The 13,366-nt window shown below is 39.9% G+C and overlaps 1 protein-coding gene across 1 annotated transcript in view; it reads left to right on the top strand.

Annotated features, from left to right (window-relative positions):
- Window positions 1-13,160, top strand: part of LOC140229142 (protein phosphatase 1 regulatory subunit 14B-like) — a 41,017-nt gene extending 27,857 nt beyond the window's left edge. Inside the window, exons 2-3 of the mRNA XM_072309411.1 lie at window positions 11,329-11,438; window positions 12,969-13,160. Of these exons, the coding sequence (XP_072165512.1) occupies window positions 11,329-11,438; window positions 12,969-13,070 (212 nt within the window). The 3' untranslated portion in view covers window positions 13,071-13,160. The remainder of the gene's footprint in view (window positions 1-11,328; window positions 11,439-12,968) is intronic.
- The last annotated feature ends 206 nt before the right edge of the window (window positions 13,161-13,366 follow it).

Raw genomic sequence — 13,366 nt, forward strand, 5'->3', positions numbered from 1 at the left:
TGTTGTATTCTTACAAGAACAGAAGGATGCAGTTTGCTACCTCCGGGGACTCCCCATTGCAGAACTGCACAGCCTTGATGGACAAGAAGTTGTCCAAGGCTCAGTTTATGCCTCTGAAGGCCTGTAACTTCTGGTTGTCTGGCCATTCATCAGATTCCCCCCCCCCCCCCCCCCCAAAAAAAAAAAAAAAAAAAAATCCTGTTTTTCTGTTACGTTCTTTCACAACCAAAATGTAAAGAAGTCTGGGCTAATTTTGGCTTTAAATCAGCTCGCATCATCAAGTGTTGTCTTCTAACGATTCATGGACTGGTAGAGAGAATGGAAATGTTGCCCACTCTATCACAGCGTATATTTGTACATAGTGCAGGTGATTGTGTGATGTACATTGCGCCTCATCGGACTGACAGCCAGCATGTAGTAATATACGCTGCACATTGTATGTGAAAGTAGCCGCAGGCAGTTTTTGCACATTGACGGTATCAATGGCTACATCTGCACCAGTTATCCATTATGCATGTTGTATTCAGGGCACCTTAAGCTGGTTTCCTGTCCATCAAAGGTAAAGCAGTGTTGTGTAAAGGACATCAACCAAACTGGATATCTCTCCACCCTCAACTGTCAAGGCAAGGGGTGATGGAAACTGCTGTTCAAAGACTTCGGCCTTATTTCATAAAAAGTTGATATGATAGCAACTCTTGCTGGAATGGCAATTGTCATGGTAACGACAAGAATCCAGCTTCCTGATTGGCTGTTACTATGGAAAGTTGCAATTCCAGCAAGAGTTGCTATCCTAACATCTTTTATGAAATGGGGCCCAGGTAGCATGAGGATTCATGGGTATCCCAATTTATTCGTTGCGCACTGGGTACGTCAGAAAAACACAAATAGCACTGGTCAGCGAATATTTGCATCGGAGCATATGCGCATTGGTATCGATCGACTCCAGTCAAGATTTTGCGGCTCTGTTTGTACTTACACGTATATTGAGATCAGTCCCATGTACACAAATTGTTACGGGGATTCTCGAATATATCCGACCCAGGTCAGCCTCCATGCTATATAAATCTCCACACTACAGGGTCTAAATTTTAAGTGAGCTTTTCAATTCTGTGGCATTATAATTTTGTAAGGCATCGCTAGAATGTAGATCCACTCGTCAATTGTGTTTAGTAAAGATGCAAGAGTGAATCTGAATTAGACAGCAAACAAACGTCTTGCCACTTTTGTGTTATTTTGAATTAGTTTAAAAGCTCTTTGCATTTCATGTTGTAAACTCCCTGTGTGCAGCATTGTTCTGAGATTGCAAAGTATGAATGCTTTTGGAAAACTTTTCATTTTTTAACGCCATGTAATTTCTTATTGAAGCATTCTTGCTAGAAAGGGTTGTGGAGAAACTTGCAAGCTTTGCTGGGATATTAAGTTTATGATAAGGCTATAGCTATGATGCCTTCAATGTGCAGTCGCATAGTTTGATCGGTTTGTTCGCGGTTGTGCGTTTGAGCCAAATATGAGAAGTTGGCAAGCCGTCAACTGAGTCTGGCTTTCAAACGTTGGCACCAAAGCAGTTGAGGATCACATTATACTGCTATAGGCAGTGTTCCAGAATGGTGTTACTCTAGATCTCTATTTCTGCCTTCCCAAGACAGCGGAATGACATCCTGGTGGATATTTAAGAATGAGTTGCGGTTTGGATGTGCCTTTATAGAGACTGGTGGGTATCAGATTCCCAGTGAATGCTCACGTCCCAAGCTCTTTGACAGCATGTCCTGTGTCATGTCCTGAATGCTTTCGAGTTAATACCAGGTAATTTCTGATGCTTAAAAACTCTTGTGAACCTTCTTCCATCCTTTCTACAAGCATCCTGTTTCAGTGTCTTTCTGATCACTGCGATCACATTTTTCATATTTCTAAAGTACAGACATTGACATTTGTGATATTACTTCCTTCAAATGAACACAAACTGACCAACCAACCGACCCCTCTCTATCCCCTTCCTACTCCAAGAAAAGAACCTAATGTAATGTTACAAAGAATACTAGTATCTCTGTGAGCAGCATACAGTCTGAATTTTGAGACATTTAGGCCGCGTTCATGCGAATTTCGTAGCCAGAATCACAAACATGAATCATGATTCAAAACGGCGTTTCAAATCACGGTCTCGGCCGAAGAGCGTTCATGCAGGCTTTCGCAACGCTGATTCTGGCTCTGCTCATCCTTTGCCGTTGCGCAGCGCACTGCGCAGTTTGACCATGTCTCTGCAACTCGAGCCAGTAGACCTCCTTATGCCAGCTGATCAGTCAGTTTATTATAGGCCTTTACGTTTTTATTTCGGTGAATACTTTCCAATAAGCTGTGGCATTCAGGCTCTGCCCACAGATCGAGGAATAATCTTAATTCTTCGTCTCTCCAGTTGTTTTCCCTTGGTAGACACAGCGCTGCAGCCATTACTATTATCAACTCAATCAGAGAGTAATTACGTGTATTATTATATTAAACAGCTAGATGCTACAGAATCGATGTATGGCGTTGATGTAAGCAAACTAGTGCAGGTATGGTACCGAAACGCACGATTCATATAAAGACGTACACAAGCACGCTAACAGAACAAGAAGCTGCGGGATACCCCATGAGACACGCATGCGCACAGCGCACAATGACATCATAGAATCATGATTGAAATCATGGTTGCGTTCATGCGGTTTTGGCGATCGTAATTCTGGCAGAATCATGATTCAAAACGCCCTTTTTTCTGCATTTCAGATCGGCGTTTTAAAACACGTTTAAATGGAAAAATCGCATGAACACAACGCAACTAAAGACGTTTAGCGACTAAACGTGTTTAGAAACGCAATTCTAGTTTCGCATGAACGCAGCCGTAGATCCCCACTGCAAGAAGGCGTCCCCCCCCCCAAAAAAAAAAAAAAAGAGAGGACAAATTTTAAAAAAGGCAAAAAGAATAACAAAACACAAATGAAACCTTCCCCTTTGTGCCACCCCATCCAAAAAAAGAAAAAAAAAAAGTTTTGGAAAGAGACTGAAATCAAATAGTTTTCTGTGGCCAGCTGTTTTAACATTTCAGCATTAAAAGTCTTGTCTCTGCGACTGAGTAATCTTGTCAGCTGTAACCTTGCAAGCATGTTCACAAATTTGAATGTCTGCCCAGGAGAAATCATGAACAGCCTTGTGTAGAGAGTCTTATTCAGTTCTGTAGAGCTACATGTTCACACTTCACGCTGTCTCATTTCTTCCATTGTTGCCATTTCATACTTGTGAGCATTGTACTGTAAATGTTGAAAACTCAAAATATCAAAACATGTGACCTGACTGAAAGTACAGATGGTGAAATGTGGCAGTCTGTAAGCAAAATGATTCCATCAATATATCATGGAAAGAAAATTGAGATTGTACATTGTTTCTGCAAGGAACTGTAAATTCATGCGTAGATGAAAATTAGGCATGATGGACTATGCATCATATCATCCCTCTTGTCCTGAAACCAACTCCCCCCCCCCCCCATTTACTTCCTGGATCATATCAGAGCAATTACCCCCCCCCCCCCCCCCCCCCCCCCCAGCTAAATACCGGTTGGTGATAAGGTTAGAGTAAAGATTAGGTTTAGGGTTAGTTTTGGGGTTAGAGTTTCGGTTAGGAATAGGTTCAGGATTAGGATTAGGGTTTGGGCTAGAGGAAGGATCTAAGGTAATCGTCCGGGGGGTGATTGCCTAGAACCTCCTGGATTAGTGATTTCTGCCGTTTGTTTTTCTTTCTTCATATTTGTGTGTGTGTGTGTGTGTGTGTGTGTGTGTGTGTGTGTATTTGTTCTAGATGAAGGGGCAGCATTTTCTAACATGCCGCGTTCCCATCATTTTATTTGATTCAGGACCAAGTATTTGTTGAGTTTCCTCTTCGCAAAGATTTAGCCCCTGCCCTTTGTGTTTAGAAGTCTACAGACCTCTACTTAGTGTAGTCGAATGCCATGTTTATGTGTAGGTGTGAAAGGTAGTGTTTCTCTTTAATCATTCTAGGAAAAAAAACACAACAACAACAACACCCGGTGCGATAGCAGTGTAAATGTCACAGTGCGTGTGAAATTCTCTGAAATCTGAAGCAACCTTCAAGTACTTCCTTGTGTTGAGCAATGTTCACTACATTGTTTTCTCATCTGAAGTTCCTACTCCTGGCAAAAGTGGGCATGCGAACTCATTCTCCAAGCTTGTTGAACCCTCTCCTTTAACCCCCCTTCCCTCTCCCACCCCCACCCCCACCCCAACCCCACAGGCAATTCTAATCAGTATCATTTGAAGGTAGAGTAATAGTATCAGGAATATGTGCAGCCATGTGAAACAGAAACTTTGGATGTCTGATAGATTACCTTTCCTCTTGTCCTCATTAATGAATTGGTCCGATTTAATTGAGATTAATACCTTATTCATTTAATGAATTGAATGTTGTAACTATTGAATGGTCACTGTCAGCTACCTAAATTTTTAAGCATGGATCATATCAGATCTCCCATGGTGCTTTGCTGATGATGGTAGTCACATGTATTTCAATTTTTTCTTTCTATTTTAATAACTTCACCATCCAAAATGTCAACCCTCTCATATCAGTGTAAACATTTGTACTGTCCACTCTTCATCGTTTAAAGGGACTGTACAGTACTGGTTGAGGTGGGAATTAATGTTTTGAACATTCCTAAGTGAGATAATGAGAAACCTCTTATAAATGAAATATGAAAGAGCATGTAATTTTAAGAAGGATTCAACATTTGTTTGATGAAAATTGGTTTTCAAATGACTGAAATATTAAAAAAAGTGATAATAACAAAAGTTCACAGGCCACACCTTTTATTAGGATCTCTTTGTTTCACCGTGTTTTTGGATATCTCAGCCATTTCAAAACCGATTTTCATCAAATAAATTTTGATACCCCTTAGAATTGCATGCTCTTTGACATCTCATTGAGTGGTTTCTGAATATCTCACATAACGTTAAAAGCTAAATCCTTACCTCAACCAGAACTGTACACACCCTTTAAAACTTATAGGATTGGAGATTAAAACTCCTGCGTGGTATGGGCAATACTGTAAAACCAGAAATCTTCTTGTGCATGAAATTTTCACAAATTTCGCGTTGCAAGGAGCCAAGGTTCACAAAAGTAAAATGCATGCTAAAGATTTTGGCTACACAAGGCATTGAATGCCAGTGGCAATTCGCGAAAGTTTCATGTCGCCAAAATGGCTGTCGACTTCAATTTGCAAATGTGTCTGGTTTTACACTATGTGACTTACATGCTGTAATTGACAACACACTTTCCATATTTTTGGTCGCAGACTTTACATCAACTCTCGGAAAAATGTGACTTTGGTGGATGCAGATTTTACTGTCTGTAGATAATTCATGGAAAGTAGATTTCCTTGGTACCTATGGTAGAGAATGATTTTTCTGTAAAAACAGAGATCATACAGAGGAGCCATTTTTTTTTTTTTTTTTGTCTCTCGTGAGATTGTTCTCAGAGTGTGTGTGTGTGTTGCCATATTAAAGTCCATGTTGGCTGCACCACATTTATAACCCTCATTTCTCCAACACTTGATCGGCAAGTAAGATAGAATCGGTATTGCATGTTCAGAAGTGAAGGGAGAGTTATCCCATGGAGAAAAACTTTCCCACCATAATATGTGTGTGATGCTGGGGTTTTAAAAACCAAAGGTGAAAGTGAAAGTTTATATGGAAAGTTAGGTGTTGCACAGGATGAAGTTACAGCATATGCCTGTTTTTGATGTTGGCAAATGCCTTTCGTATGACATCCCATCATAACTACGAAAGTGCTTGCATTTGTAAAGATTTCGCAAGGCAAAAGAAAAAGTGACCTTTACTAGCAGGTAATATTTAGACACAGACCCACAGCAACTCAAAACATAAGTTGTAGGCTGCACTAAAGGGAAGGGAATCTAATTCGAGATACCTTTATAGACAGGTAGTTCAGAAATAACCCATGCAATGGGTGCAGGAGTACGTATCATCGTCAGCAATAAGTACGTAGTGTTGTCTGCATTGTCTAAGGAGTTTATGCAAGCGACATCTGCACATCCGATAGCTCTAAATCTGAAGAAAGAAAAAGAAGACAGTGTGCTTTTTGCCCATTGTACCTGCAATTATCAGCTATTAGTGCTTGGTATGAAAGATCCAGCCAGCAGAGCATGTGATTTGCTCATCATACTTTATCCGTAATCTGCTGTGGGTTGCCAATTTCCTGCCCAGATCCAAGGAATAATGAGGTACTTGGTGGGCCTACTGTACGTGGTAAAGTCCTCGATGTTCAAGTGAGTGTGTGAAAATGGATTTGCTACAAGAAGTGAACTGGTACACAAGGAAATTTAGACCTATGGTGCATTGCTGGTCACACAGTGTTTGTTGTGTGTGTGTGTGTCTTTTTTTAAAGGTATTCTTTTAACCATATTTTTCATACTTTCCAGTCACACATTTTGGTCTATTTACTAACTGTTAACAATGTTTATAAAGTACAATTCACTTCCATGTTCAAACTGACTCAAATTGTGTAAAATCAAACAGACAAAAAAGGTAGCATAAAGTTACAGGTAATAATAAGATAACGTTACAGGATTTCAAAGTTGTTTGTGTTACATATGTTAAACTGTGAGGGGGTGGGGGAAGCGGGTGGGGGGGGGGGATGAGTTGGAGAGTTTATGTGAGCATGTAGAGATGACACATGTTCCCACTACATAGATTCTCTCTCTTTCTCAGTAGATATCCAGGCACCATTAGTTTGAGTGAGCAGTAGACCGACCAATGTGTCTTTTGACTTGTGGTGGCATTATTCACCGCCATCAAATACCCTGTTCAGCTCCCGTATGAAGCGTCTCGATTCACCAGTGGGGGAGACAAAGGTTCATGTTAGTTCGCCGCGGGATAGCGATGAATCGTTGTGCACGGATTACAAAAGGGCGAGAACATCATTCAGTTATGTGGGCACAACGTGCACCCCACCCCCAGCTAGCATAGAGCTGGTTTGATAAAAGGAAAATTCTCATCCCAAAATGACTCCATTCATGATTTTCCTCCCCAATATATTCCTGTTTTAGGTATTTTTAGGATGTCACTTGGTAACTCTTCAGGAAAGAATGTGTTCTCTTCTGAAACACTGATTACACAGAACATTTTAGATGGTTTGCATGTAACCATGCTAACTGTTATAAGGATACATGACAAAAACATAGTTCTGTTCTGAATTTTGAGCGTCAAAGTGTACTGGTCACGAACTCATATACGTCATGAGTGGGGGGGTTGGTGTTCTCTTGGGGTTTTTTTTTCTGTGTGGAGACAAAAAAAAACCAAGTGATTGCAGAAGTTCTGCACATGTTGCTAGCTAACGATTACTAGTGATTGATGAACACAGAGCAAATGAAAGATGGTAGTCTTCGCAGGGATTTGAGAGTGCTGTGTCGTATCTGATCGATGAATGTTACACAAAAACTGGAAATTATATTGATAGGCCCTGCACAGGCACAGTCTACTATGGTGCCCAAGTTGCAAAATGCATTAAATGTAGGCCATGTGTACAGTGTATACCATTGTGTGTGATCTGAGGGGCTATGTTATATACTGCATTTCAGAGAGTGACATGGTATATTTTAGTCATAATACTAATTAGTCTGTTGAATGACATTGGTTTGTTTTTGCTGTTCCAATCTTTACATATATTTTATGTGTACATATATGTCATTACTTCAGCCGTAACAGCCCATACAGCTACCAGAGATTTTCGTGTCATGTCCCATATTTGTACAATATGTATGAGGTAGTATGAGATTTTAGTGTGTAGCGAAGTGTCATAAATGATTTCTTTAGCATACATGCATGTATTAGAGCATGTCCTATCCAGGACCTCCTTATAGATCTATAAAGATATTGACTAATGAAAGATAAAGTAGCTGAACTGAATTCATTCTGATATATTGTCAGCTGAGAACCATAAGGGCATTATCGCAGTTTTGAGGGTATTGAGTTATTGGTATCACGTCGTAGAGCTTGATCTCCTCTACATTATGGGTGTCAATTTTATAGTAGTTTCATTTTCAGTAAAATGTTCAAAAAATCCAACCCAATTCTTATCTTACCCAGTACTGTACGTGGAACAATGCTTGTAAATCTACCAATTGTTGATTAAGTAAGCTTTTTGTTTCATGAAAATTGATCATTTTGTTTTTATTTATGCTCAAATCTTAGAATGCAATAGCGCCCTTTTGGTTCTCAGCTGATGATATACTACTTTAAAACAGAAGACTTCTGTTTGCAGTACTTCCCTATCAAATAGTTGGTATCTATAGGTCTTTAATTCAAATGGCTATTATGCATACTGCGCGTGTGCACAGACACACACAAATAGTTACAGTTGACATCTTTCAAATGTTTATTCACTCTGATGGTAAGATATGGTTTTACAACACCTCTCACACACACACCTGTATTCCCCCCAGAGTCTACCTACTGTGTGTCATAAGTTAGTGTGACTCAGCAGATTTTAGGGAGGTTTTAATTAAAGACCAGTTTCATCCAAGGAGATTGTCTTGTCCACATAGCCCAAACTCTAACCAGTGCTACTGCTGGAAGTGGAACAGGTTGATTAACCCATTAGTAACTGAACCGCCCAAAACTGCCCATCTTATTGCTCCCTTAAACACCTGAAACTGCCCGTCTGTTTTTTAGATAGTTTCATGCTTTACCATTTTATTGTATTCATATAGCATATAATTGTAATTACATAATTTGAAAGAAGTCAAAGGTCAACAAAAGTATGTCAGAATTATTTCTGTGACACCATTCTCTTTTTAAAGTTTTAATAGGCTTTCAAATAAACATAACTTATAATATACAAAATTAAACATACAGTAAGCTACTTTGCATAATTTAGAAAGCTGTCGAAATGGGAGTAATATTGCTGTACCTTCTAGGAAATCATAGGCCATTATGTACGCAATCTTCAGTTGCTAAAGGGTTAAACCAGCTCCTTGCTTCACATGTTATTACCAGAAGTATTTTGCCTTCCTTTTCCAAAGTCCACAAAGTCCAAGCAGTATTTGCCCAGGAATATTGCGCATATCCGTCCCCTGAGAGATCTCGCTGTTTGATCTCAAATGCAATTTCTCTTCTGTAAATAAATGTGCAGTATTTTCCACCTGTTCAAATCAGAATTCTGGACTATTTGCACTGGAGCAGTGTGGCGCTGATGTTGTTTATTTTCTGAAAGGAGTCGTGACATCAATGAGATTAATTTTGTATTCGATAATTACTTGTATTTTAGACCAAACCATCAGTGGTTGTGTGGCAAATGGTGGTTATTGATTGAAGTATGTCCAGATGCATGGAGATCGATGCCAAAAGTTGAAAAGCCGGCAACGGGGTAACCATGCTGTTTGAGCGGGGAAATTTCAAGAGGGGATTCATTCGATGAGTTATCAGTGTTTGCGCGATAGATTTCAAGGTATTTTCTACTGGTGCAGCATGTTATCATACAAACAAAACCCACGCATTAGATAGACTCTGGTTGCTCTATGAACATGTACCGTACTTGTCTAATTTTCATGAAAATTACGCTTGATTGCCCATGAATGACCTCTATTTTACCATCACATAAAAGGATGTTTAAAGCCATCTGTGCCATATTTGACTACCAGTATGCTTTCCATACATGCTGTTACACCCCCTTTCTCAGTCTCATTGCAATATATTGATGCAGTTCAGATGTATCTTTATATATTTTTCCCCCGACATGTGATACTGTGTGCTTTCCTCCATTGCTTTATTGTGTGTGTGTGTGTGCTTTTTGCCACAGAGACCCTTCTGTGTTTTGCTGCAAAAAACAGTCGGTTCCTGCCGTTTGCTCTGTCATTCATCAGGACTATAATCATATTTGCTTTTCTTCGTCCGTGGGCGTACGTGGTGGCCTCTTTTAGATTAGGGGAAATACCATGCAGGCATGACAGAAGAAAAAAAAATTGATGCTGTTTCCCAGTCCCCCCCCCCCCCCAAAAAACATGAATGTTCAGTGACATGTAACAGTTTAGGCAAATGTTTGTTGTATATGATTTGAAATAGAAGCTGTTTTGTGGGTACTGACAGCCAGTTGAACTAGAAATAAGTGGTGATGTAGGTAATTTTGGCTTAATTGGTATGTTCACAATATTTACTTATGTGTTAGCCTGATGTAATGCTTCACAGTAAAATTCACATTTAATTTTCAAATGTATTGTGTGGTGGTGCACTTCAAATGGGCAAATGCTGACATAATATATTGGAACTATAGATATTAAGTTTTTTTTTTTTTTTTTTCTTCCCCAGATGAAAGCTTTCTTTCTTCATACATTGTTTCTATGATCTACTCAAGTGTAGAGTTTCCTATTAAGATTCTGGAATGTGATGGAATGATATTCTTATGATAATCTTATAAAAGGAAACAAAAAATCAGTGACACAACATTTGCTCCTGCAGCAATTGCTCCACTCTTACAGGTATTTTCTCCAAGGACTTAGGGTTGGGGTTAGGGTTGTGATAGGGTTTTAGGTTTAGTTAGATGTAAGGATTAGGATTAGGGTTAGTGTTATGTTTGTGGGTAGAATTTATGTTTGGTTTAGTGTGAAGATATTTCATGGGAGCAATTGTCACAGGAACAAATGTCATGGATGCCCCAAAATCACAGTAACACTGGTCAAGTTAAAGTGTAAAGGTTCAAGATGATAAGTACTGTAAAAGTGGATTTTTTCGCGCTCAGCCAGGTCAAATGGATTTCGCATGTTTTTAATTCCGCGGAATCAGGACATTAACTACTGGAACATGTGGCGTGCAAAAATATTTGTGTGCTTTTTATTTTCGCGCTAGCGTCTGGTTGCGCGAAATGCGCGAAAATTTCCACACCGCGAAAATTTCCACTTTTACGGCATCACATTTTGCTTCTATCTGCCATCGTGTGTCACATTTTCCATTTTGTAATATAAATAATTGTGTTTCTTTCATTGTTTTCTCCCCATGGTCTCTTTTCCTTGTCTCTTCCTCTGTGTGTGTGTGTATGTGTGTGTGTTTGTGTGTGTGTGTGTTTATTTCTGTTTATCCTTCTTAAATCACATCTTCCTCTCCCTACTTCCGTGCTTACGTTCTTGGAACTGCTGTTCCAACCTCCTCTTGTCTCCACTGATATGCTTTCTCTACCTCCCCTCCCCCCCACCCCCTTCCTCACTGTTTATCTCCTGTGTTCTCCCCGTCTCACTCTCCATCCATCTCTCTCTCCATCTCACCCCTGCCTCATAACAGGAAGACGAAGATTACCCCATAGAGATTGACATCGACGATCTCCTGCGGCTCACCGGCGATGACAGGCAGCGAGAGGTCGAGTCCCTTCTCAGAGACGCCGCGCAACCCTCACAGGTAAACAAGAGCCGCCATCCTGGGCACATTTTGCTCAGCTTTGAGCATGCGCAACCAGGCCGGAGAATGTGCGTAGCAATTCAAAGTTGATTTGCAACTGCTTGACAAATTGCCCTACATCAACATAGGCAAGCACTGAATTGATCAGTGTTCTGGTAGTAGCTATTGCTAAATAGGGCAATTTTTCTATCAGTTGCAATGAAAACATCTCGACGGAAGGATTTCATGAATTTGAATAATTGGAAGTTGGTCACACAGAAAGAATGAATACTGCCCCCATTTTGAATACGGTGCAATGTTCCCGTAAAGTCTCTTGAAGAATCGTTCTTCTTATAGAATCGAAAGTGGAATTAGCATCACAGTATGTAAAACTTGAAAGTAAATGAAAAAAGGATCATTGATATCTAGAAAGCAAACAGTGTCAGTCGGCAGTATGGTATAGGCCACTCCCATTATAATGAAGTCCTCGAAACCGGCAATTTCTTTTCATTTACTATGTCAAAATTTTGTTACAGCCGAACAAACTAAGTATAAAAACATACAAAGATGATGATTTTGGGACCTGGATATTTACTTCGTTGTAACAAAATTTTTGTTATAACCGTGTTTGATATATAAAGGGAGTGCACTGTATAAGTAGTGGTAGGAGCAGGTCAACGGCCAAGAGGCAATAGCATGGATGGAAATCCCTCATTAAAAGCTGAAAGTCAATCCCAATACACTGTTGGCTATAGGTAACTTAACGCAAGTAAATGAAACCTCGTAAAGGGGGGAGGGCTTGTTTTCCGAACGTCTTATTTACCGTGGTACTCGCATACCGCAGTGTATGGCACCAATTTGTGGGCGAGGATACTGTTTGGCAATAAGATGCATCCTTTCATTCATTGGACTGCTGAGCTCATGGATGTTTTTTGACAGCTCTGATGAAACCATGCATCCAGGAAAGATGTACATCAGATTTGTATTTGGTCACGCTCATGAATTCTATCATGCAAATACTTTTTTGCCTGGTTTTTCACCAACACTGATATTATATAGAAAATGCCTTTCAAATGACTTTGACAAAATGGGATGAGAAGTGTGAAAATTTGCATTTCTTATAATCGCCATATAATGTTAATTATTTGTGAATGTCTTGTTACGGCTGTAGGCACTTAGAAATGTTGTCATTTCTACTGAAGAAAAGTGTTGTTACTGCTGTACTGCTGACATTGGAGTATTATTATTATTATTATCATTATTAGTATGATGATGATGATGATTTTCATTATCATCATGAGTATTATTATTACTTTTATTGCTTTTGCTGTTATTCTTTTGTTATTGTCATTATCATCATGTTTATGAATGTCAATGTCATGTTATGATAATGCTAATGGTGTCTATCATGCTACTAGCGAATCACACCTAATATCAGTTCACTTATTCCCATGTTTATTTTAATGAATTGTATTTTTTCTCCCCTCTCCCTCCCTCTCTCTCTCTCTTTGTCTGACTGTCTGTTTGTCTGTCTGTCCGTTCAACCTGCAGGAATTCATCTCAGAGTTACTCACAAAGATCTTGCAGCTCCAGAAGAAGTCGCACTCGGTATCGTCGCCCAGTCCAGCCTCGAGTATAGACTTTCAGTCGTGAACAGATCTCTCCGCAAGCCTCTCTCCCCCGTAGGGGGGCACTTTGATCTGTTACCCGCACATAGTTGTACATTTGTAAAAAGATAATATCGCGACGGACTTCAGAGAGAGAGAGAGAGAGAGAGAGAGATAGATGGAAGATGCAAATAAGTCCAGTCTCTGCCCCGCACTCCCTTATTTCTGTGGCTCGTGGATTCCATTTTCCGGAACTTTTCTGATCTCCAACCCGAAAGTCAAAGGCTGTCTGAGTGGATACTTCAAATTCCTGGTGTCCGATTTTGCGAGGAGAAGGAACTT

This window comes from Diadema setosum, chromosome 1, assembly GCF_964275005.1.
Source record: "Diadema setosum chromosome 1, eeDiaSeto1, whole genome shotgun sequence".
NCBI classification, from domain to species: Eukaryota; Metazoa; Echinodermata; class Echinoidea; order Diadematoida; family Diadematidae; genus Diadema; species Diadema setosum.